The sequence below is a fragment of the Podarcis bocagei genome, assembly GCF_964188305.1.
Source record: "Podarcis bocagei genome assembly, chromosome: 10".
Lineage (NCBI taxonomy): Eukaryota > Metazoa > Chordata > Lepidosauria > Squamata > Lacertidae > Podarcis > Podarcis bocagei.
In genome coordinates, this window is record NC_138135.1 from 76,670,224 (window position 1) to 76,696,391 (window position 26,168).

Genomic DNA, 26,168 nt, shown 5'->3' on the forward strand with positions numbered 1-26,168 from the left:
CCAATTTTATCCTGACAACGTTATCCTGCCTTTGAAGAAAGTTGGGCTAAGCGACAGTGACCAGCCAAGCCTCATCCAGGCTAAGTTCAGGGCATTATTTCCCCTCACGTGTTTTCGATTCCACCTCCCATTTGTCTGCCTTTGCTGCTGCTGTGTGTTGGTGCTGTACAGTGGTACCCCGCAAGACGAACGCCTCGCGAGACGAAAAACTCGCAAAACGTAAGGTTTTTTCGTTTTCGAGTTGCCTCGCAAGACGAATTTCCCTATGGGCTTGCTTCGCAAAACGAAGCTTGCCCCGGGGACAGCGGGTCTTCTCTTCTGAAGCAAGGGGCTGGGGGGAGATAGCGATCTCCCTGCAGCCCCTTGCTGCAAAAGACGTCCGGGGGAAGCGGGGAAGCGAAGCGCTTCGCTTCCCGCTGCCCCCGACCTCTTCTGAAGCAAGGGGCTGGGGGGAGATAGCGATCTCCCTGCAGCCCCTTGCTGCAAAAGACGTCCGGGGGAAGCGGGGAAGCGAAGCGCTTCGCTTCCCGCTGCCCCCGACCTCTTCTGAAGCAAGGGGCTGGGGGGAGATAGCGATCTCCCTGCAGCCCCTTGCTGCAAAAGACGTCCGGGGGAAGCGGGGAAGCGAAGCGCTTCGCTTCCCGCTGCCCCCGACCTCTTCTGAAGCAAGGGGCTGGGGGGAGATAGCGATCTCCCCGCAGCCCCTTGCTGCAAAAGACGTCCGGGGGAAGCGGGGAAGCGAAGCGCTTCGCTTCCCGCTGCCCCCGACCTCTTCTGAAGCAAGGGGCTGGGGGGAGATAGCGATCTCCCTGCAGCCCCTTGCTGCAAAAGACGTCCGGGGGAAGCGGGGACCTCTTCTGAAGGCTGGTGGGGGGCAAAAGTCTTTGTCCCCCCTGCCTGCCTTCCCAGGGGCTTTTAAATCGCCCCGGACAGCGGAGCATTTTAAGATCGCCCGGACAGCGGAGAAGTCCTCCGCTGTCCCGGGGTTTTTTAAAATGCTGGGGGTGGGAAGAAAAGCCCTTGTCCCCCCCCCCCCCAGCCTTCAGAAGAGGTCCGGGGACAGACTGTCCCCGGACCTGGTCTGAAGTCGGTTTCCCTAGGAACGCATTAATTGATTTTCAATGCATTCCTATGGGAAACCGTGCATCGCAAGACGAAAAAACCGCAAGACGAAGAGACTTGCGGAACGAATTAATTTCGTCTTGCGAGGCACCACTGTACTTCTGCTGCAGACTGCCCCACTGGCTGTTTCGCTTCATGGATGTGCTTTTGAAGTTGAACAGCATGTGTGCTGTGAAAAGCACAAATGCCAGAGAGTCATTTAGAGGCATGGAAGGAATCTGTAGTGTCTTTGAGAGTCTTTTCATTTTACACAGGGCTCATAAAGTCAGCGTTTAGTGCTCCCAGAAGCATTTTGAAAAAGCAAAAGTGGCATTGCCCATGCCTACATGATAATTAATAATATGTCTTTAAGTGCCAGGATAGACAGGCAATCTGTTCTGGCTGAGAGGATCTCACTATTTTAAGAGCCTGAACTGCTATCCTCCAGTGCACATAGTTCCAATAACCTTTGCAAACCATTAACTATTGGCGGGCTTTGTTAATCGTTTGCTCTTCTGCTTTCCTTAACAAAGGCTGCCTAGAGTTTTTCCATGGGTGCACAAACTCTTGACCGACACCTTAAAATTTCAGCAGGGAAGAAGGTGAAGAATCAAGAAGCCTAGAAGGAAGCAAAAATAGGCAGAGTTGCTTGTGACAAACTAGACCAGGGACCAAGAGCAGATGGAGAGAAGCAGCAGATCTGATACATCACTGAAACAAGGCAGGGATAAAGAATCAAAGTGTATAACATCGCCATACATTCATACACAGAATTAATACATTAGTATACAGAAATATATGTATGTGGCTGCAGGGGCACCATGGGAGGAGCTAAGAGCCCCGCCGAAATATTCTGCAGCCTGCACTGGGCCTCCCCACAGCTGTGGCAGGCCTCATGTGGCGTCACATGTGGGCATCATGAGCATGGCATCACACACATGAGCTGGGCCTCCCCAAAGTGGGGCAGAACCTGGCACCTGTGTGTGGCTGATTATTACTTATCCAGTATAAATTATTATTTATTAGTATTATTTATTAATTAATAAATAAATAAATATTAAAACAATTATAATTTATTAAGAAATATTACTCATCAGCCCATGAATATTTATCAGTTTATTTCATTGCTTCAGAACATCCAAAGTGGCTCCTCCCCTTTGCCATGCATGTTAATTTCATTATGCCACATTTTAACATCACGCCCATTTGAAGCGCATGGCTTCCCCCAAAGAATCCTGGGAGTTGTCATTTGTTAAGGGTGCTGGGAATTGTAGCTCCAGGACGGATAAACTACACTTCCCAGAATTCTTTGGGGGAAGCCATGTGCTTTCAATGTACTTGCTGGATTTTAAAAGGAACAAGTGGGCCCCTCAAGATAATGTTTCAGTTTGGGGTTCGAGATAACCAAGCAGACCCTCTTCCAAGATCTTCCCTATCACCCTCTTCCCAACACCCCGCCTGCTGTTCCCCTCTTCCAACAGTTAGGCAGCATTCAAGAGCCTCCGTCCCCCTGGGCTGCTTCTTGCGTTCAGGCCAGTTGCTCAAAAGCAAGAGGCAAGGCTGTTTTCCACGCACCCCAGCCATGTGCAATTGTGTTCCTCTTCCATCCTCATATCTGATGCTGACGTCTGCCTCCACATTCTGATGCTGTACCTACCAAAAGAAAATTGTCTTCTGTTGGCTTTTCTCCCTGCTAAATGCTGGGTTTTCCTATTGGGTCCCCTGCTGGGATTCAGTTGCCCCTGCCCAGACTGAGCATCCGACTGTATGGAGAAAAGGCTCCTCATACAGCACTGAATGGTGTGTTCGGGGAGGGGAGTGAGCAGTGGGTTAAGCGGACGGCACCAAGAAGGGGTCCAGCAGTCAAGGAGGCGGTTCATCCACATGCTGTAGGGAAGTGAGGGGCTTGTTCACCCAGGAAGGGAGCCCACCTAGGAGAAGGAAAACGGATCCTAAATCTCCACTGCCTTCCTTGGGAGAAGAAAAGGCTAAGGTGCAAAGCCTACATAGATCCAGAGTGGTGCCACTAAGATGGTTGGATGGCACCTGGTGCGCCTCCTTCTGGCAGCCGCTGTCTATTGCAGGGGTCAGCAAACTTTTTCAGCAGGGGGCCAGTCCACTGTCCCTCAAACCTTGTGGGGGGCTGAACTATATTTGGGGGGAGGGGGAGGAACGAATTCCTATGCCCCACAAATAACCCAGAGATGCATTTTAAATAAAAGGACACATTCTACTCATGTAAAAACACGCTGATTACTGGACTGTCCGCAGGCCGGATTTAGAAGGTGATTGGGCTGGATCCAGCCCCGGGGCCTTAGTTTGCCTATCCTTGGTCTATTGAGACAGACGGATGCCAACAATCCCGCTCCTCATACAGGCATGCTTTCCTGCAGGGTCCACACAACATTGCTGCCCATGCTCCTTCACCAACTCCCACTGAATCCAGATTAACCCTTTCTGAGAGAAATTCAGTGAGTTGTTTTTTTAAAAAACTAAAAACAAAAAACAGTTGCCAACAACTCACTGCAATATTTTGCCAACTCATTTGCAAATTAAGTCCCTGTCCGGAAGACCCTCACTCCTTTCATGAGAGTATCAGGCTCTTTCCACAAGCGCATGGGACTTGGTATCAACAACTGTTTCTTAAGCATCAAAAGCCATGGTTGCCCAACTCATCCTGAAGTAAGTGCTGGGCCATTTCAACCAACATTTCCCCATTAATTTCACCATGAGATTACTAAAAGCAATTAAGAATACTTCGGCACAATAAAAGAAACATGGTGCTCAAACATTGCTTGAGGCAGTCCTTGAGAGTATCCTCTCTTCCAACCTTTTTACTCATTTATTTTGTAAGAACCCCTTTTACCCTATAAGCCTTTAGCATTATTTTAAAGCCACAGTCACTATTCTGGGCTTCTCTTTAACTAAACAGATGGTCATGTGGATTCCCCCCCCCCCAGCTCAGTCCCCTGTTTGTGGCAAAACCTTCAAGAGCTTCTCCCAGATAGCAGATATGGATGCAGAGCTCACGCCTCTTCCCTCCTAGCCTCAGCTTAAGTATGGAACGGCCAACAAGCCACACATGTCCCCACACATCCACCGAAATGAAAGAGAGGCAGAAGAGTGGAATTCTAAAGCCCTTGATTATAGCTCTTATTTAACTGTCCACAAGGACCTGGGAGTGGGCCAGTAATTCTCTTCCCAGGAATGGTTTCCACTGAGGACATTTTCCAGCCTGCACCTGGACGCTCTGCAACGTCATGTGCATTGCGGAAGCCCCTCCCCCCACCCACTTCCTTCACCCTTTGAAGACCATTTTGCAGAATAGAACAGCAGAGGTTTTTTGGCTGCAGTCTCTGACCACCACCTCAAAAGTGTGGGCAGTTTTAATAGGCACCAACCTGGTTTCAAACCACACAGAGAGAGACTTTCCAATGTTAAACAATCATTTCCAGACAGACACCCCCCCCTAAAGTTAAACACATTTAACAGCAACTTTACTTTAACATCAAAGATGATGTTTCTTGGAGAGGGTGAGGCAGAGTTCACTGGGTTTTGGAGAGGAAGATTGCCAGTGTAAATACTAGACATAGGTGTCACTTTTTAAAAAACCCAAAGGAAGTTTTTGCTTTCATTTTGAAACACAAAACAGTGCATGGTCAAAAACTGATTAGACAGTCTAAGGGCCAAGCGTACACCAGAGACTGGCTCTCCCAACACTATCTTTTTTAATTGCTGCCAATTTGAATGGAGATGTCCATGGAGAAAACAGCAGCCTGCAAAAGTGGAGGGGACATTTTGGTCAGGATACCAGGGTAGGGGAAGAAAGGATTAAACAGCCCTTCCTTCTTTGTCACATATTGTCAGGCCCTGCGACTGCATTTCATTAAAAACATAAAACATCAGGAGATCTGCACTTATCCTGCACTTTCTGCATGTGCTGTAGTGTGACCTTTAGTCATTTCTTCATGACATCATAAGAATAAGGAATAGCGGCCTCATGTTGAACTGCCAAGTAGACAAGTGGCCACTCCGATGAACCAGACCAAAATCAGCTGCTAGTGTCCTTCCCAGACAGTTTGCCTCAGGAAAGAAACTGTTGTTTAAAGAGACATGCTCCTCTTAGTTATGATGAACCACTTCCTGGCTGCATCACCCAGAAGAAGCTTGCATGATCAACCACGTCATATCCAAGTTTACAAGAGGATACTGGATTCAGCCTCAGAAGCAAGTCCTGGGAGTCCATTGTCATGCTTGTGAAGCCGCCTGCTGCCACCCTGCACATTTGAAGCACATTCAGTGCACATGACTTCTTTCTCAAAGAGTGCTGGGATCTGTAGTTTCCCCCTCACAGAGCTACAACTCCCAGCACCCTTAACAAACTATAGTTCCCAGGATACTTTGGGGACAAGTTGGTAGTGCTAGGCAAGCTGCCTTTCAGGGAAACTTCTCCGCTCTTGTGGAGCTGCCCATTGGGGAACATCTGATAAGCTACCAAGGAACTCCAGGACTCCCCCAAACACACTTTGAAAACATCTGCACCCATTTTAACTGCATTAGTTTCCCATTTTTGTTTGTGTGGCTTGTTTTAATCATGGGGAAATGCTTGCCTTGAACAAGGCTGGAGCAAAAGGAGCTGCCTCCTACTGACTCACACCAGCAGTCCATCCAGCCCAGTGTGGTCTACACTGAGCAGCAGGCAATGTCCTCTCCCAGCCCTGCCTGGACATGCCATGGATGGAGCCTGGGATGGTTGCCATGGAGCTTCAGCCCTTCCGTTCTGGCTCATTTTGGGGTGAAGCATTTCATTTTTCCGAGGAATGGTGGGGTGGGGAGGGAGCCTAGCAAGCAGAATATTTTGTTTCCCCGCCAGCTTTAGCTGTGCCATGTGGGCAACTGCAGAGCCCAGGGGTGGGGGAGCTCAGCAGTCTTTGTTGTACTGAAAGCAAGACAGGTCCTTGGTAACTATTCCAAGCATCTGGAGTTTTATCCGGAGGGAGGGAATTTGCATGCCAGAGGGTCACAAGGTACTAGATACTCCCTGTTCCTTCCTTCCCACTTCTCCAATCCCCTCTTCTGCACACAGGAACTGGAAGCTTTCACAATGCAAACATCTGGCATGTTTTGAATTCCAGTGTCACTGCAATAGAGAGAGGACAAACTTGCTCTTATCTTTGTTGTTTGGACCTCTCCTCTCATTGTGGCAAATTGCTTAGGGCAAACCCAAAATAACTTGTGGCTAAACTTGTGAGTTGAAAGGTACAAGTGGCTCCATCACCAATATAGTCCCAACATTGCCTGCATTAATGGGGGCTGAAATCTCACTGCTATCTTTGGAACCTCTCCGAAAGCATTCATCTCAGAAACCTGATAGTTTACGATGGTGTCAGGGATTAATCAGTGACAGAGATAAAAGAGAAGGGCACATTTCAGTTTCCCATAATTTTGGTTTCACGCTTGGCGAGACTGCTGGAAATGTGGGAAACATCATTGTATGTTCGCTCCCATGCTATTACCAGAAATTTCATACACTAGAAAGGTGTACCTAGGTTGCTCCCATTTTGTGGAATGATATCCCTATGGAGGGATGTGGGTGGCGCTGTGGGTTAAACCACAGAGCCTAGGGCTTGCCGATCAGAAGGTTGGTGGTTTGAATCCCCGCGACGGGGTGAGCTCCCGTTGTTTGGTCCCTGCTCCTGCCAACCTAGCAGTTCAAAAGCACTTCAAAGTGCAAGTAGATAAATAGGTACCACTCCTGCGGGGAGGTAAACAGCATTTCCGTGCGCTCCTCTGGTTTGCCAGAAGTGGCTACAGCTGCAGGGCAAACCTCAGTGTCAACAGCCAGGAAATGGCAAGGCAAACAGAAATGGTTTGAGCTGTCTGCAAAAGGATCTCTTTGTCAGTGCTTGTCTGGTCTCCATAGGGAGGTGGAGGTAAAGGTAAAGGGACCCCTGACCATTTGGTCCAGTCGTGGATGACTCTGGGGTTGCGGCACTCATCTCGATTTACTGGCCAAGGGAGCCGGCGTACAGCTTCCGGGTCATGTGGCCAGCATGACTAAGTTGTTGAAATGGTGTGACTATTTGGATGTTTTAACTGTTGTTTTTTACTGATTTTAATGCTTTAAAGTATATAGTGAACTATTTTGGGATTTTTATGTTTATAACTGAAAATTGGCAAGTAAGTTTTTTAAACAACTAAATAGAACACAAGACCATAATAATTTTCTTGCTGAAGGAAACAAAGGTCTAATCCAGGTTGCCTTTTCTAACCTCAGCCAAATGTTTCTCGGAGCTCACAAGCAGGACATTTCCCCACCCCACTGACTGTGCCCAGTGCCTGGTATTCAAAGGTAGACTCCCTCTGGACATGGAGCTTTACATTTTACATTAGACTTTGTGACTAATAGTTGTTAAATCCTATCTCTCCTCCATGAATTTGTCTAATCCCCTTATAAGCATCTAAACTGGTAGCTGCGTCTTCTAGCAACCAATCCCACAGATTAACAGTTATGGCTATGCAAACACCACACATGAAAAGCACCCCTCATAAAAATATAAAAATATTCCATGGGAACTGTAGTTTGCCCTTTAGGGAGCTAAAATCTATAGTTCCCAGGATTCTTTGGGGAAATAGTGTGCTTTAAATGTATGGTATGTACACAGCATACATTTTCCAGGAAAAGGTATTTTCCCACTCCCAAATCAAATTAATTGATTGACCAAAACTTCTGAGAGTAGGGAGGAATTACCTCTATCCCCTCCCAAACAATTCAGAAATCTACCATCATCTGTCATCATCGTGGAATCTAGACACATATAAAAAAATGAAAAATATATTGAATTTGCCATAAGCTCACCATTGCCATCTAGTGTCACATTTGTATAATGCACTTAAAACATTATATTTGCAGCTGTATGAATGAGTCCCATGTCTCCGCATAGCCATCTTTTTTTCTAAACCCAAAGCTTCAAAAACTTTAGCCTCCCTGCTCATCAGTCCTCTATTTCCCCCCAAAACACTTCCGTCCAGGCCCACACACTTTGTATCCCACAACTAACCATCTGTGTACAGGCATCCCATAGCGAGACTTGATGACACCAGTTTTAGCTGCTGTACCTGGGACTGCAAATGAGGGGGTGTTTTCAAGAAATGGAGAGGCAGCAATACATGGTTAGTTGGCTGTTGTACAGGCTTGTTTGTGCCTTTCTTCATAGGAGAAATATTGCACCCCCTTGAATGTTTTTAGGCTACAATCCTACATACGCTTACTAGAGAGCAAGCCCCCTTGAACTCAGTAGGATTGAATTCTGAATAGACATGCCTAGGATTGCACTGTTAAGTCTCTGCAGTCATCTCTTTGGGAATGTGGAGATCCAGGTCAGGCTGAAGTCACCTGTGAGTGTGGACCGTGCATGTTTCATGAGTGTGCAAGTCATTCCCAAATAAGTGTGCCTTAGCAAATAAGACAATAGCCTTCTGGAATGCTAAGAATGTGTACCTTTTCCTCAAGGGTAGACAGTCATTTTGGCATTTTGCTGACTCAGTGGCCAGCAAAGCAGGATGAATCAGTTGCATTCTTGCTGTTCACTGACTTTACAGTTGCTCAAGCAAATGGATTATTTCATTTGTCATTCACTATCAAAGGGTTAAATAATCCAGAAGAGTGGAGGGGGCAGGGTGAGAGCAGCTTGTGAGTCAGGACCAGTTATTCAGTTTTGCTCCTTTTGTCTTTTGGCAAGTGACTTTGGCTTAGCCCACTTAGGAATCTACATTCCAAAGGCTTATCTGAGTTTCTTCATGGTCTTTGAAGATCTTTGTCATTGTCCGTTTCTTACAGGGTAGGATTTGTGCCACCTATTCAGTGTGTTGTAATAAATGTGGAAGCAATTACTTTGGTAGCTTTTCAGAATACCTGTAATCCCATGATCACCCAGGCATTCCTATGATCTATGAAAAATGTTTCAGCACAAAGTAAGAAGAGACCAAAATCTTATCTAGTCCAGCATCCTGTTTCTCACAGAGGCCACCAGATGTCTGCGGCAGCACTTATAAGCCCCAATACTAAAATTATAAATTAATTTGTTATTTGCATGTAATCAAAGTTAAAATTGGAATTCTCTGTTTGACAGGATGGCCAGTGCATTGCTCTCTAAACTATCCCTGCTGCAAAGATAGAAAGATAAACAGATTGATTGATTTGAACAATGACCACAATCCAGCAAGACTTGTCTGTATTCAGAAAAAGTTTTGCAGACATTCATCTCTCTATAGCACACACACATATGCATGCTGGAGGAAGGGCATCATGATGATTCCTTTCTGTTGGGATTTGTGAGCTGCTTAGAGATTTCTGTTGAAATAGGAAGCCATATATAAATTAATTAAATAAATACCCAGCACTCTAGGTTGCAGCTGACCTGCACTGTGTCAGCATTGCCAGAGAAATCCTTGGCAGCACAGTATGACGTTGTTTAGTCGTTTAGTTGTGTCCGACTCTTCATGACCCCATGGACCAGAGCACGCCAGGCACTTCTGTCTTCCACTGCCTCCCGCAGTTTGGTCAAACTCATGCTGGTAGCTTCAAGAACACCATCCAACCATCTCATTCTCTGTCGTCTCCTTCTCCTTGTGCCCTCCATCTTTCCCAACATCAGGGTCTTTTCCAGGGAGTCTTCTCTTCTCATGAGGTGACCAAAGTATTGGAGCCTAAGCTTCAGGATCTGTCCTTCCAGTGAGCACTCAGGGCTTGATTTCCTTCAGAATGGATAGGTTTGATCTTCTTGCAGTCCATGGGACTCTCAAGAGTCTCCTCTAGCACCATAATTCAAAAGCATCAATTCTTTCGCAATCAGCCTTCTTTATGGTCCAGCTCTCACTTCCATACATCACTACTGGGAAAACCATAGCTTTAACTATATGGACCTTTGTTGGCAAGGTGATGTCTCTGCTTTTTAAGATGCTGTCTAGGTTTGTCATTGCTTTTCTCCCAAGAAGCAGGCGTCTTTTAATTTTGTGGCTGCTGTCACCATCTGCAGTGATCATGGAGCCCAAGAAAGTAAAATCTCTCACTGCCTCCATTTCTTCCCCTTCTATTTGCCAGGAGGTGATGGGACCAGTGGCCATGATCTTCATTTTTTTGATGTTGAGCTTCAAACCATATTTTGCGCTCTCCTCTTTCACCCTCATTAGAAGGTTCTTTAATTCCTTCTCACTTTCTGCCATCAAGGTTGCGTCATCTGCATATCTGAGGTTGTTGATATTTCTTCCAGCAATCTTAATTCCGGCTAGGGATTCATCCAGCCCCGCCTTTCGCATGATGAATTCTGCATATAGGTTAAATAAGCAGGGAGACAATATACAGCTTTGTTGTACTCCTTTCCCAATTTTGAACCAATCAGTTGTGCCATATCCAGTTCTAACTGTAGCTTCTTGTCCCACATAGAGATTTCTCAGGAGACAGATGTGGTGATCAGGCACTCCCATTTCTTTAAGAACTTGCACAGTATGGCCTGCCCTGAAAGGGAAGCTCAGTCCATCTGTGTTTTCCATGTGCTCTTAACAGGTGATCCACAGGTGATCTACCATTGCCGATTGTCACCTTTATCCCACCAAGGAGATTCACAGCATAAGCAAGATTTCTGAGTGCATATTAATTTGCTGGATGGGGAAAGGAGAGCATAAATGTAGCAGGGTGCTGTGCATTCCAGTTCATTCCCCATTCTGGTGCAGCTAATCGTGCACTATTTTTAAAAAGAAAAAAACAGACTGCAGAAAGTATGGACCCTTTTGGCCTCTGGTAAGGGGGATTTTCTGTTATGTTCATGTGTGCCAAAGAAAATGTATCTTGAGTCTATTTCCAAACAACACGGGTCCAAGCCAATCAAAATTAAGCATCATTAATTTCAGTGCACTCAACTTTCTTTTAAATCAAGTGGTCGATTTCAATTTCCTCTTGCAATCGCTGTCCGCCCACCTTGGAGATGCCGAGGCCCCGAGGCCCATTTCTCTCGCACTCGGAGGGCGCGGCCTCGGCACGGAGCCCCGGAGCCCCTGAGCCGGCTGGCACCGGGAGAAATGGCCGAACCGAGTCCGGCTGCTCCGCCGGCCCCAACTCGGACTAGCCGGCATGTCTGGAGGGTTTCTGAAGCTTAAGGCAGCGAGAGGATTCTGTGGCGCGACTCCGCGGGCAAGGAGCCTCCGCCCTCCGCAGCGCCTGCGCGCCTCTCGCGCCTGCCTCGGGACAAAGGGGAGCCGCGGGGACCAGGCAGCGCCGCCTGGCTGGCTGGCTGCGCAGAGCTGGGCGCCCCGGCGTGGCCGGCAGCCCCCGCAGCGGAGCCGGGAGGCAGCCCGTCGAGGAGCCGGAGGAGGAGCCCAGGCGCCGCCTCGCTCAGCGCCACCTCTTTCCGTCTCCCCGCAGATCTTCCAGTGGAGGCAGCTGGAGAACCTCTACTTCCGAGAGAAGAAGTTTTCCGTGGAAGTGCACGACCCTCGCAGGTAAGAGGCGGCGGCGGCGGCGGCGGCGGAGGAGGAAGGGCCGGGGCTGGGGTCTGGCTGCCTGCCTGCCGGGGCTTTGCGAGCAGCCCCTCCGGGCGCTTCGGCGGCGGCGGCGCCTGGCTTTTCCGCGTGCTGGGAGCTGGTGCTGACCTCGGGGGGATTCCACTTTCAGGCGCAGACACCCTCGATCGAAATGGCTCTTTCTTGTGTTTTGTTTATTGCAGTAACAGGGAGGGGGAGAAAATGTGGCTAAAATATGTCTAGGCTTGATCCTTTCTGTTACCGTAACCCATGCTCTCTCCTTCACACCGTCTTTTCGTTGTTTAATACACTTATTTTTCATCTACTGCAGTCCTCTGTAATGTTTGTGTTAGCGTGTGTTCTTCACTCCTCATTTTGCGTAACATAAGCAACTAACTGCCCAGTGCACAGAAGGCATAATTGTATGGTGTGTGTGTGTGTGTGTGTGTGTGTGTGTGTGTGTGGACTTCATTTTGCATAATCACTACTTTGGACACTGCCGCTTTATGACAAGGTTTTCCCAGGACAAGCTGCTATCTGTAATACAACGTAAATATTTTGTGCAAATTGGTTCCTGAAGAACTAACCTTTTCCCCCTAAAACTTGGCAACTGAAAGCCAGGCTCTGTTCATAGTTCACAGTGTAACTGGAGTGCAGTAAATTTAGTTCTGTCTTTCAATTACACCCCCTTTTGCAAATCAGGTTCGTGCTTTTCTGCACAAGTGACAGAATCTAGTGCTCCATTCCAGCACAGAGAGATCGGATGTGTGCTGCTGACAATTTATTTGCAGATTGGCAGCCTACAATCTTTTTCATGTTTACTGTACCTTGCCAAGATCTATACTCACGCAGGGTTTCAGTATTTCCACATTAGACACAATAGGCTCTAGATTAGAAATGTGGAAAGCAACAGTTGCCTGGCAGGTATATTTTAATTATATATTTTACATTATGACTAAAGTGCTGGTTCTTCAGAATATTAATTTGAGACACAGTTCACCAAGGCATTTTCCTCTGTAAGCTTGATTGAGTAAATGTAAAGAGCACAGCAGTTTCAGTTTCAGTTGCACAAGAGAAGTTCCAGGTTGACTGTTCCTCTTGTGAATAGCATTAAAAATGAGTGATAGCCCTGAAAACAGCTGATCTGTATACATAATTGGCAACTTCATTGATTTTACCACTTGCCGTCATCTAGGATCAGACCTTTGGGAAGTGAGCTTTATATATCATAAACATCATATACATTGTAGAAATTTTCTGTTCTGAAACTGTTATTCTACTCTAGCTGCATGTAGTTACACTGAAATAGTCATCAAGCTGAATGAAAAAGCCAAACACCTGACATCTATCCATATATAGAACACTATTACTACTAATTTATGTTACGCTTGGGACCAGTTTTCCTATGAGGTCACCTTTGCTGCACAGATGCCACATAATATCTGCACCACATCTGTAAGAACTTGCTCATTTAGTGTGGCAGCCGTGACACTTTGGAACTCCCTGCCTATTGATATCAGGAGGCGCCTTCACTGCATTCTTTTCAGCGCTTCTTATTTAGACACAGCTACCCAGATGTTTAGACAGTCTGCATGAGTTTTAATTTGTTTTAGCTTGTTCTGTTGTGGTTTTAACTTTTTGTGTGTTTTAAATTATGGTTGTAATTTTTAATGATATTTTTAATGTTTTATCTTTTTTATAAACCGCTTTGATTTTTTCCCTACAATCTTGTGGTAAATACGTTTTATGAGATAAATAAATAAATTAGTCTATCAATTTATGTACAATGAGATTATTAAAACCCTGCTTTGTGCCTAATGAAGAATTCTCTGTATCTCCTAAATCTGTCTGCTCTTTGATCAGCAGAAATGCAGGAGCCTAGAAAAACGTAAGCTGTGGCACTGGGTTCTAGATTCATATATCAAAGAGTATAATTCAAAAAGAAAAAATTCTAGTTCTTAGGGCTGCAAAGATAGGCTTGAGGGTGTGGGCTTAAGTTAGCGCTAGAATTGCAGAGTTGAAAGGGACCCCGAGGGTCCTATAGTCCAGCCCCTGCAATGCAGGGATCTTTTTGCCCAGTGCGGGGCTCAAGAGCTGGGATGATGAGTCTCATGCTCCACTGACGGAGCTACTCTAGTTCCATATCCTGTTTCCGGTAATAGGCAACCTCAGGTCACGTAGAGTTCGCAAGCAGCAGGGCACAAGGGTGAGAGTCGTTGCCTGTTGCTGGTCTGGGCACTGGGGGTAGACTGCCTCTCAACACGGAGGTTCCATTTAGCTGGCAGGCCCATTGGTAGCTCTGCTCTCTGTCATGATTCTGTGATAAATCGCAGTGTCCCACAGGCAGAGACGCACGGTGCCTGTTTGCCTATGTGCCAACGAAGTGCTGTCTTTGTGTGCAGAGTTTCGAGGTGCAGCCAAGGTCCAGAACCCTTTTGCGCATGCAGCAACAGTTGCATCTTAGGCTAGGGAGGAGGGAACAAGTTATACCACTCTTTTGGCATAAGAAGCATAAGAAGTGTACCTTGGCAGGTGCTAACTGAAATATTATTCAAATTATCTCGCCAGCGTTTCTGGCTCCTGGACCCCTTTTTTCCACACTGTCTGGTTCTTCCATTTTCCTGTCCTATCCACCCCTCCTATAACCTCCACATTACCTTTTTAATTTATATATATATATATAAAATTTTCCATGTCTCCTGTGTCTTCATGTCTAATTTTCTTGGGAAACTCAAATTCCAGTCCGTTTAATGATCCGATTTGGTGCAGGGAATAAAGCTGAAACCATCCCAAATGTAACAGTTGTCATGCTGCAATGAAGAGCCAAGTCTGGGGTCGCAATTTTATTGCTGAATATGGGGGGGGGTCCCCCATCTCTACAATAGTTACTGGCTTAATTTCAACCTCATTTTGTCAAGTGCCTTTTCCTTCATGGTAACTCTCCCCATCTGGAAAACAGAAACAAAATGAGAGATAATTCCAAGCATTTACAGGTTAGAGCCCCAATCCTAAACTAATTTATAAGGGTGTCAGTCCTATTGAACACAGTGGGATTTATTTCTGAGTAAAAATGCTTAGGATTGCTGTGTTGACATTCAAATAAAATTAAAGTTTAGCTAAGTGGGCAACAAGATAGTCTAAATTCCAACTTTCCCAGAAGCCCACCCCTTTCCCCCTGTCACTCTCCCACTTATTGTAGAGTTTCCATGTAGGCACTATTAATTTTAAGTTTGTTATTTATTAAATTTCTATGCCACCCCTCATCTGAGGACCACAGGGCAGTTTACAATATAAAAACACAAAAATACATAACATAGTAAGAAACAAAAACATATGAGCCGACCTTTTCATAGAGAACTGCTGGAGAAGTTCAGTTGCTGCTTTGGAACTCTCTATCTGTCTGAAAAGCAGGGCAGAGACCTATGAAAACATCGAATTGACATTCTGTATTTCAGAAGCAAATAATTTTTATATGGTTATCCCATCAATGCAGAGTCATATGAACCATGTGTGTTGATAACAATACTTAATACACTATTGGCATCTGATGAATGCTAAATAGCAGAAAAATCAGCCCAACTTGAATTGAAACTCCATCTCAAATTTGTGAGAGACAAAGATATCTGGCTCTTTTAAAAGCAGAGCCTCACATGGCTGAAAACATGCTATTGGCAGTTTAAAAAATAACAGAGTGCCTCATGACATAAATGCTGGAGCTCTGGCTTTGGTGCTCAGGCAGGTGGGTGGGAGGTTTAGTTCAGTTTTTGTGCTTGCTCATTGAGGTCCAATGAGACTTACCTCTGTGTAGACGAAGGTAATATTGCAGCCTAAATTACTCTCATCCCTGGTGTGGCTCGTTGTTTCAGTTGCTCAGAGATCCCCTATACCTATCCCCTTAACGGTTTTCTGCAAAATGATTGAATGCAGATCTTTTGGAGGCGGGTCAAGATAGGCTGCACTTCTCTTTTCAAGTTACAAGTGAATTGTTTGTTCTTTTCCTGCTCTCCCAGGGCATCTGTGACTAGAAGGACTTTTGGACACAGTGGCATTGCTGTGCACACGTGGTATGCCTGTCCTGCCTTGATAAAGTCCATCTGGGCTATGGCCATTAGCCAGCACCAATTCTACTTGGACAGAAAGCAGAGCAAAGTAAGATTTTTAATTTTTATTACATTCACAAAACAGGTGTTACATAAAGGCTACGGTTATGCACAAATGAAAGTATATGCGCCAAATACAATCAGAAATCAAAATATATGTAGAAGTCTGGACACAACACCGCAGCTCCAGTAGCACAGCAGACGTCTGCGCATGCCCCAGAACCTCCTCTCCAGACCCTGCAGATCAGATTTTTGGGGCAAACGGGGAAGGAGAGGAAACGGAAAGTCCCATTGCATGAGCAAAATCCTGGTTGCACAGAATTCGGTGCAATAACAATAAAGAAGCAAAAGATTTCAATAGAAGGCTATATATTTTTAATAAAATGATGATTCCAGTAATTTACAAATGAGGGCCGTCTTTTCTTGATATCTAAAGCAACCATTTGATAACTAGGTCGGTTTCTCCAATGAATTTAAGAAGAACTTGGTGGGTCAGGCCAAGAGCCTTCTAGTCAGCGGCAGAGCATGTCTCCACACCACCCGGGGTGGGTCAGTGTGCACGTGCGCATGCACACGCCAGGGGCAGCGTGAGGAAAACACCCCCCGCCCAGCCCCTGCTGCCATGGGAGCGACACCCGCTGGGAGGGGCATGGCTGTTGTATCCTCCTGGCACGAGGCTGGGATTGGAGAGCGCACAGTTGGTGCATCCCCACACCGTCCCAGTACCTTGCTTGAATTCTAGTTCCAAATAAATATATCAAACTAAATAAATAATTTCTTCGGTTTCAGTAAGGCAGTTCTTACAAATACATGTACACTCTGCATTAAGTCTTGTAGCAAATGGCCCTGCAACTTCCCTTCATGCTGAGACATGCATAAGAGACCTCTAAACACTCTGAACTCTTCCACCGCTGCTCATTGTCTGCTTTGCCTATCATGTGGAAATTTACAGGGCACTGGGACTTTCTGAGAGAAGGCCCCAAGGCGCAGAATTCTTGCTGCATTAACTTCTTCCCAATACTGAGAACCATTTCTGGTCATGCAAGTTTTTAGAAACAATATGTCCATATGGACTTGCACAGATTCTCCTTAGATTATTTTTTCTTATGGACTTTCTTCAGCTTTATGATGCATTTTTTTACAATGGGTATTGCTTACATGTCCTGGGTCCATTTCAAATAACAGAAGATACCATATTTTTTGCTCTATAAGACTCACTTTTTCCCTCCTAAAAAGTAAGGGGAAATGTGTGTGCGTCTCATGGAGTGAATGCAGGCTGCGCAGCTATCCCAGAAGCCAGAACAGCAAGAGGGATTGCTGCTTTCAACTAGAATATGACAAAGAAATGAGACTTCTTTGTTTAAAAATGACTAGCACAACAGAGAGAAAGCTTTACAATATTTCGGCCGGCAGCTTCTGCCCCCCTTTGATTCCACTGCAAGCACTGGGAGCCCAGAGGTGACAGAATGCTGAGAATGAAGAGGGTTCTCAGGCAGGTGACATGTATCCTGTAAGGAAAGGAAAGTGCAAAAGGAGAAAAGAATCAAAAGCATGGAGGAAGGTACCGTATTTTTCGCCCTATAGGACGCACCGGCCCATAGGACGCACCTATTTTTTTGGGGGGGGGGGAAATCAAGGAAAAAAATTTTATTTCCCCCCAGGTTTGCGCAGCCATCCCCAAGCTAGAAGAGGGAGACGGAGCACTTCGTCTCCCTCTTCTGCCTTCAGGGACAGCCTCCCTAGCCTCTGTGGGGCAGCGCACGGCGCTGCCCTGCAGAGGCTTTGCGCAACCATCCCAAGCTAGAAGAGGGAGATGGAGTGCTCCGTCTCCCTCTTCTGCCTTCAGGGACAGCTTGGCCCGCTATCCCCCGAGCTTGTGGGGCTGGCGGGGGGGGGGGAGAAGCAGGCTTGCTTCTCTCACCCCCAGCCTCCAGATCAGATCGGGGAATAGCGGGATGGCGGAGCGCCGCCATCCCGCTATTCCCCGACCTGATCTGGAGGTTGTGGGGCTGGCGGGGGGGAGAAGCAGGCTTGCTTCTCCCACCCCCAGCCTCCAGATCAGGTCGGGGAATAACGGGATGGCGGCGCTTCGCCATCCCCCTATCCCCCGAGCTTGTGGGGCTGGCGGGGGGGGGGGAGAAGCAGGCTTGCTTCTCCCACCCCCAGCCTCCAGATCAGGTCGGGGAATAGCGGGATGGCGGCGCTTCGCCATCCCCCTATCCCCCGAGCTTGTGGGGCTGGCGGGGGGGGGGGGAGAAGCAGGCTTGCTTCTCCCCCCGCCATCCTCCAGATCAGGTCGGGGAATAGCGGGGTGGCGGCTCTGCGCCTCCCCGCTGTCCCCAGCGTTTGGGTGCAGGCTGCTGCCCGCAAGCCTTGTGAGCCCGCGGGACATCCCGCCGGGCTTGCAAGACTTGGGATAGCTTCCTGAAGCCTGGAGAGCGAGAGGGGTCGGTGCGTACCGACCCCCCTCGCTCTCCAGGCTTCAGCGAAAGCCTGCATTCGCCCCATAGGACGCACCCAGATTTCCCCTTCATTTTTGGAGGGGAAAAAGTGCGTCTTATAGGGCGAAAAATACGGTATATCCATTCTCCTGCAAGTTAAAGCCATAGGAATGTCAAGAGTGCAGCCAACTCTGTATATTCAGAAGTTTTCTAACATTTCAGGGCTTGGTGGCTGTGGTACTAAAATGTCTGGCAACAGATTTTTCAAACTTTTTCTTTCTTCACAATTGCTGACTTCTGAAACTAGTTCTAAGGGCTATACAAGATGCTTAGTAAATGTTACAGTTATAGCACAAGGAGGAGGTGCTCCTTTTTAAAAAAATTGTAGGTTCTTTTGAGGTAGTTTTTGTTGTTGTTACAGATGTGTTTGATTATGAGGAGCAAACGGCAGACGCTATTTTTCTTTATGTCACTTGGGTGGCAGTATAAGTAAAAGTGAGCATCAGGGAGTTTATTGTACAGATTTAACTGTCTTGTTTTGGTGGATAAAAGGAATGTCCAGGAATGGGCTGCATACATATTTGAGTATTGTGCTATAGTGGCAAGTTTGGTTATTGGACAGACGGAGTTGGCACAGTCCTTGGGTTGCTCCAAACTTTCTTCATCACTGATTCAGATTACAGTGGTACCTCGGTTTAAGAACAGCCCTGTTTAAGAACTATTTGGTTTACGAACTCTGCAAAACCAGAAGTAGTGTCCAGGTTTGCAAACTTTAGCTCAGTGTAAGAACGGAATCTGAACGGTGGAAGGGCACCGGTGGCGGGAGGCCTCATTAGGGAAAGCGCTCCTCGGTTTAAGAACAGTTTCAGTTTAAGAACGGACTTCAGGAACGGATTAAGTTTGTAAACTAAGGTACCACTGTACAAAGATGACCTCAGTGTATTGCTACCCTGTGACTAAGTCATAAGTTGTCTTTGAGGAATGCCTTGCTCACATTTGTCCATAAATGCAAGGGCTTTGTAGGACCCCATGCATGTGAGAACTTATGGTGAATGGAGCCTCACTCTGGAGTCTGCTGCTTAGAAATTGCTTTGCAGTCTGTTGATCTGTGACAAGTACAGTACAACATTATCATCAAACTGATGCTACTTAGTCCAGGATATAATCTTAAATAGAATATCATTAATACTGAAATCTCTTTAATTTTTAGTCACTTTTTAAAATTTAGTAACTTAACTTTAAATTTTAAAGTAAGCCCATCATATGACATATCATAGTAAAGCTCATGAAGTTCTGAAAAGATCAACATTTTTAGTTTTGAAATATCTCAATTCTGGGCTGAATCTTTAAGGTTTTTGTGTAGTCTGGCAAGGCCAAAATTTTCTTTGTTTTAGAATTCAATCCCTCATAACTTAACAATGGGATGAGATAAAAAAATAAAATAGATTTAAACTTAGTTTTGATCATTCAACAAGTGTACAAAATATTAAGAAAATTGGATGATATGAGGTAAAAAAAATTTGGATCACTTGATATGGAATGACCTTCTACTTCTGCTCTTGCTTTTTTTGAGAGGTTGTCATAAGTGGGTAGTTCACTTAATAGTGATTCTGGTAACAGGTGGAAATTCTTAAGATGGGGGTTTTGTCTGACGGTTGCTATACCACAGATTTCTGCTTTCTTTCCTCCAGTCCAAAATTCATGCCGCAAGAAGCCTGAGTGAGATTGCCATTGACCTGACTGAAACTGGAACTCTGAAGACCTCCAAACTAGCCAATATGGGAAGCAAAGGAAAGATCATCAGCGGCAGCAGTGGGAGCCTTTTATCATCAGGTATGTCCCTTGGTGTTGCAGAGTTGGTCCCTCAGTTAAAGGGAAGTGCAGATGACAAGTAGTTTCTGGGCATTTGAGTCAAGTGTTTCGGACTGGAGTCATTGTTCATGTTGAGTAAAATGTTGAACTGCTTGCTGCATTTGGGAAGTCTAGATCAGGGATGTCCTCTCCCAAAGAAGCTAAACAACTCTGGGCAATCCACGCATGCTCTTCCTCCCAACGACAATTGGTAGATCACTGCCAGTTTTTTTATACTGGGAGTAGATCACAGTCTCTTGGGAGTTGGACATGCCTGGTATAGATTGTAGTTGTGAGACGGCAACAGAACCAGGAGCAGCTTCCAAGCAGTGCCTGCCTCTCCAAAGAGTGGTGGCCATCTGCCAGAGTTGCCTCATTTCGTAGCGCTTGTTATGGGAGAATGCCTGCCAAAAGTGATGGCTCAGAGATCTTGTTTGCTTTTCAGCTACTGACACCAACCCTTGGTGTGTATGACTTCTCAAAGCAACGGAAACCTCTACTCATATGGAACTTCCCCTTTTCTCTGCATGCCTGCTTCTATGAGCCTTGGGTTTTCATTGCATATGGAGATAATTAATTTTTTCCTTTTTAAAAAATCACACTTACTTTTAAAGAACTGGGGCAAGGCCTGTTGCCCCCCCCCCATTCAAGAAAAAGTACATCCCACCAAGAGTAAGAAAAAACATCATGATGGTGAACAGCATAAAGCCAACCATAAAACTAAATTTATAAACAAATCCTAGAACCATTAAAACATCAGTAATAACAACAGAAAAAACATAGTTCACTTTTTTTTTTGACTTCCATGCCTCTGATCTATGCTCAGAGGCAGGCGTGTTCTTGCCCAGCTGATGCACAAGTGCTTTTAGAAGCACATTTACAGGCACATTGTGGTCTCACATAGGTCCTGTGAACTGACAGGTTTTTTGCAAATGGAATCGTGTGCCTCCATTGGAGATGGATCAGGACCATAATTTTCCTTCATAGTGGTCCTGGGCTTATTAAATGGCTGTCTGAATAGAAAATCTTAGACTATCATTGATGCTGGCTGTAGACTGATCTACACTGACCTTAAAACGGGCGCTATGAGCCTGGCAGGCAGCATCGCCTCACTCAAGAGCGGAAATACCACATTGCCAAATACAGCAAGCCCACCTTGATTTCCCTCCATGACATGCCGTAGTGGAAATGCATGTCAATGGGCACATCACAATTTCTCTTCCTCTGGTCCACATAATTGGCTGCTGTGAGAGGTTGTGTGACACGATGTGATAATGTCATGACATGTGTTTCTTGCTACAAATTATTGGGGGAGGAAGAAGACTAGGGGCTTCCCATTTTTGTGTGAAAATTTGTGGTGTTCTTCACATTCTGTTCATTCCTCAGCCTCTCACAAGTTGCCTTCATGAGCATGTTTCACATCTGGCTGCCAGCCTGGCTCCAAGCACCCTTTTGGCAAATCCAAGGCTTCATACATTGCATTTTAGCCTTGGTTCATGTTATACAGAACTTGCTTTGATAATTTGTTAAAACAAAATTTTGAAAATAAAGTTTTTGATCAAAATGAAATATGATCTGGAAATGATGATCCTGCGGGATAGATTCTGCAAACAAATTAGCAATGCCCCAGCCAGACAAATTCTGAGTGATTTTTGTCTGAACATAAGAGTTAAGTGGCAATAGATATCTGTATCCCAGTTTTACTATATTTTGTACAGAAAATTGATAATAGACTCGGTCCACCACCAGCTGTCAGAATGTAAGAGGCTCTAAGTCTCCACTCGCCACTTTTTATCAAGGGAAGCCTTCCTGCTTTATTGAGAAGCCTAATGTGGAACACATGAGACAAAGGCTGGGCAGCAGCCAGAGCCAAGAGTAGAAGGTCTGTTTCTAATTCTGTGTCTGCCTGACTTAGCTTCATATTTTGTCCTGTCCACAAAATGGCAGTGGTTGTATTTCTGAAGGAAATTCTGTAGGGCACAATTCTTTGATAGTCTCAAATGATATACGGTTCTGCAAGTGCAAAGTATTAGAATATTACAGGGGGTCTCGTATACGTACCTCCCTACGCACACACAGAAAGAGAGAGAAGTGTGGAAGATGTTTTACGGTCTTGTGAAAGATCTACAGTAATAGAAATATGCTGCACACGACTCCTGTTCTGCTTGTGATTATAGAGGGAAATGTGCCCACTGGGAGTACACCAGCTCACCAATGGAATTTGTATTAACCATCAAAGATCAGCAAATCCTTAGAATTTCATCCTTGCATAGTTTCAGAATACACACTGGTCCTACCTTGGAAAAGTTCGGCAAAGAATTACACTTCCAAGGTACATTAGCAGAGTGGTACCAGAAGGGCTCCCACAAACACCCCTGCATTTTTAAAGAATCATTTGCTGGAATAGCAGTGGCTGCAGAGCTTCTGATTTAGTCTGGGGGGGGCATGTTTATTTGTTAAGCTTCCCCTCCCCCACCCTGGACTCTTTAAATAATAATAATAATAATAATAATTTATTATTTATACCCCGCCCATCTGGCTGGGCCTCCCCAGCCACTCTGGGCGGCTTCCATAAAAACCAGAAATACAGTAAAATGTCACACGTTAAAAACTTCCCTGAACAGGGCTGCCTTAAGATGTCTCCTGAATGTCAGGTAGTTGTTTATCGCTTTGACATCTGCTGGAAGGGCGTTCCACAGGGCGGGCGCCACTACCGAGAAGGCCCTCTGCCTGGTTCCCTGTAGCTTTGCTTCTCGCAGTGAGGGAACCGCCAGAAGGCCCTCGGCGCTGGACCTCAGCGTCCGGGCAGACTGATGGGGGTGGAGACGCTCCTTCAGGTATACTGGACCGAGGCCGTTTAGGGCTTTAAAGGTCAGCACCAACACTTTGAATTGTGCTCGGAAACGTACTGGGAGCCAATGCAGGTCTTTGAAGACCGGTGTTATATGGTCTCGGCGGCCGCTCCCAGTCACCAGTCTAGCTGCCGCATTCTGGATTAGTTGTAGTTTCCGCGTCACCTTCAAAGGTAGCCCCACGTAGAGCGCATTGCAGTAGTCCAAGCGGGAGATAACCAGAGCATGCACCACTCTGGCGAGACAGTCCGCAGGCAGATAGGGTCTCAGCCTACGTACCAGATGGAGTTGGTAAACAGCTGCCCTGGACACAGATTTGACCTGTGCCTCCATGGACAGCTGTGAGTCCAAAATGACTCCCAGGCTGCGCACCTGGTCCTTCAGGGGCACAGTTACCCCATTCAGGACCAGGGAATCCTCCACACCTGCCCGCCTCCTGTCCCCCAAAAACAGTACTTCTGTCTTGTCAGGATTCAACCTCAATCTGTTAGCCGCCATCCATCCTCCAACCGCCTCCAGACACTCACACAGGACCTTCACCGCCTTCACTGGTTCTGATTTAAAAGAGAGGTAGAGCTGGGTGTCATCCGCATACTGATGAACACCCAGCCCAAACCTCCTGATGATCTCTCCCAGCGGCTTCATATAGATGTTAAAAAGCATGGGGGAGAGGACAGAACCCTGAGGCACCCCACAAGTGAGGGCCCAAGGGTCTGAACACTCATCCCCCACCACCACTTTCTGAACACGGCCCAGGAGGAAGGAGCGGAACCACTGTATAACAGTGCCCCCAGCTCCCAGCCCCTCAAGACGGTCCAGAAGGATGCTATGGTCGATGGTATCAAACGCCGCTGAGAGATCCAGCAGAACTAGGAAACAGCTCTCACCTTTGTCCCTAGCCCGCCGGAGATCATCAACCAGTGCGACCAAGGCAGTTTCAGTCCCATGATGAGGCCTGAATCCCGACTGGAAGGGATCCAAATGGTCCGCTTCTTCCAGGCGTGCCTGGAGTTGTTCAGCAACCACTCGCTCAATCACCTTGCCCAGGAATGGAAGATTTGAGACTGGGCGATAGTTGGCCATCGTGGCCGCATCTAAAGATGGTTTTTTAAGAAGCGGTTTAATAACCGCCTCTTTCAGCGGGTCTGGGAAGGCTCCCTCACGGAGGGAAGCATTCACCACCCCACGAAGCCCATCGCCCAGTCCTTCCCGGCTAGCTTTTATAAGCCAGGATGGGCAAGGATCCAGGAGACAGGTGGTTGGTTTCACTCGTCCAAGCAGCCTGTCCACATCCTCGGAGGTAACAGGTTGAAATTGATCCCACTCAACTTGACTAGACAGAACTCTAGCACTCTCCCGCCCCGGCTCTGCTCCCACGGTGGAGTCTACTTCTTCCCGAATCTGGGCGATTTTATCTGCAAAAAACTTTGCAAAATCATTGCAGGAGAACATGTGGCCCGTACTGGGCCCCGATGTTGCAGGTGGTTCCGCTAAATTGTGAACCACCTGAAAAAGTCTCCTGCTGCTGTTTTCTGCAGATGCAATAGAGGCGGTGAAGAAATTCTTCTTCGCCGTCGCTATCGCCACTTGGTAGGCTCGACGTTGAGCTCTAACCTGTGTCCGGTCAGATTCGGAATGAGTTATCCGCCACCGGCGCTCTAGCCGTCTCAACGATTGTTTCATTGCCCTCAGATCCGTGGAAAACCACGGGGCTGTCCGGGCTCCATGCAATCGGAGAGGGCGCTTCGGAGCCAAACAGTCAATAGCCCTGGTTAACTCCACATTCCAGCGGGCCACCAGGGAATCGGCTGAAAGGCCATCAACATGGGATAAAGCATCCCCTACCACTCTCTGGAAACCATTTGGATCCATTAAGTGGCGGGGGCGGACCATCCGAATTGGTCCCACCTCCCTGCAGAGGGGATGGGTCGCAGAGAAGTCCAGTTGCACCAGGAAGTGATCTGACCATGGCACTTCTTTCATTTCGCTTTTACTTAGTGTCAGATCACCAACATCCATAGAGGTAAACACCAGGTCCAAGGCATGTCCACGGCTATGGGTTGGGCCAGACTTATTCAGGGACAGCCCCATGGAGGCCATGCTTTCCACGAAGTCCCGAGCGGCCCCTTGTAAGGTCGTGTCGGCATGGATGTTAAAATCCCCTAGGACGACCAGGCTGGGTGTCTCCAGGAGAACATCCGCCACGACCTGAAGCAGCTCGGGCAGGGAATCCTTGGTGCAGCGGGGAGGTCGGTACACCAAAAGGAATCCTGTACTGCCCCTATTGCCCAACTTCCAGAACATGCACTCAGAAAACTGGGTCTTCCCAATAGGACGCCCGGTGCAAACTAATGACTTCCTAAAAATCACTGCAACCCCCCCTCCCCGCCCACGTGACCTGGGTTGCTGTGCGTAAGAGAAACCTGGTGGACAAGCAGCGGCAAGGACAGGCCCATCTGCTTCATCCAACCAAGTCTCTGTTACACATGCCAGGTCAAATCCTCCATCCATGATCAAGTCATGGATGGCAGTGGTCTTACGAATCATTGACCTGGCATTGCACAGCAGCACCTTCAGGTCAGATAAGTGAAGCCCAGGAAATACTCAGTGTGTCCATCTGGAATTCCTGTGCTTGTGGGCAGCATTCCTGCATTTACAAAAGTTACATAGCAGTTGCGGTGTTCCTTTTTTACGTGATTGCATTAACTTTGTGTCCTTGGGCAGAAGGTGGCATGATGGTGGCTGAGGGTCTTCAAACCTGCATTGCTCCCCAACCCCTAAGGCAACTGGGTGGGGAGCTTTAAAATGGTACAGCAGGAAGCTGGCGAGAGACAATGAACTTTTCCTCTTTTTGCTACCTTCTTCCCTGTAACTCCTCTCCTAAAGTCATCATCTCCCAGCAGGGTTTATTTCCAGGTAGGGCAGGAGTAGGAGATCGTGGCACAGTACCAAGTTTGTCCTATGAGATGGTTTCCCCCAAACTATGCCCACCTTTCCCACACCTGACGGCATATGTGGGGCAGGTAGAGATGTGGCTGGATCAGCTTCCCAACTGAGTTTTCTGACTGTGCACCTGATCCCTGCCAAAAGCAGAGCTGAACTCACTGCCCATAAGCTGAAGACTGGTGAGTTCAGAAGCCAGCAGGATCCCTGGGGGAACTGCTGGATCAGTGGCATGACTCAGTTTCCCGTGGTGGACTGCGCAAGAGACTTGGGTGGGTGTGCGGGACTGACAGGTAGGTTATCCTGCCCACCTGCCAAAATGAGCCTGTGGGGCTGGGGGCAGAATCAGATAATGATCTGGT

General features: G+C 46.9%; 1 protein-coding gene and 1 long non-coding RNA gene across 8 annotated transcripts in view; one reads left to right on the plus strand and one right to left on the minus strand.

The window, feature by feature from the left end:
* The window catches only part of FRMD4A (FERM domain containing 4A), a 449,083-nt gene that overhangs the window by 381,012 nt on the left and 41,903 nt on the right, over window positions 1-26,168 (plus strand). For all 7 annotated transcript variants that reach the window (XM_081210651.1, XM_081210652.1, XM_081210650.1 and 4 more), the window contains exons 12-14: window positions 11,522-11,598; window positions 15,630-15,768; window positions 19,852-19,993. In XM_081210651.1, the coding sequence (XP_081066777.1) occupies window positions 11,522-11,598; window positions 15,630-15,768; window positions 19,852-19,993 (358 nt within the window). The remainder of the gene's footprint in view (window positions 1-11,521; window positions 11,599-15,629; window positions 15,769-19,851; window positions 19,994-26,168) is intronic.
* On the minus strand, window positions 13,719-15,623 carry LOC308596015. The gene is made up of 3 exons (XR_014012268.1): window positions 15,418-15,623; window positions 14,963-15,019; window positions 13,719-14,567 (listed from the first exon to the last, which is right to left on the minus strand). It is a non-coding gene; the product is annotated as an uncharacterized lncRNA (long non-coding RNA).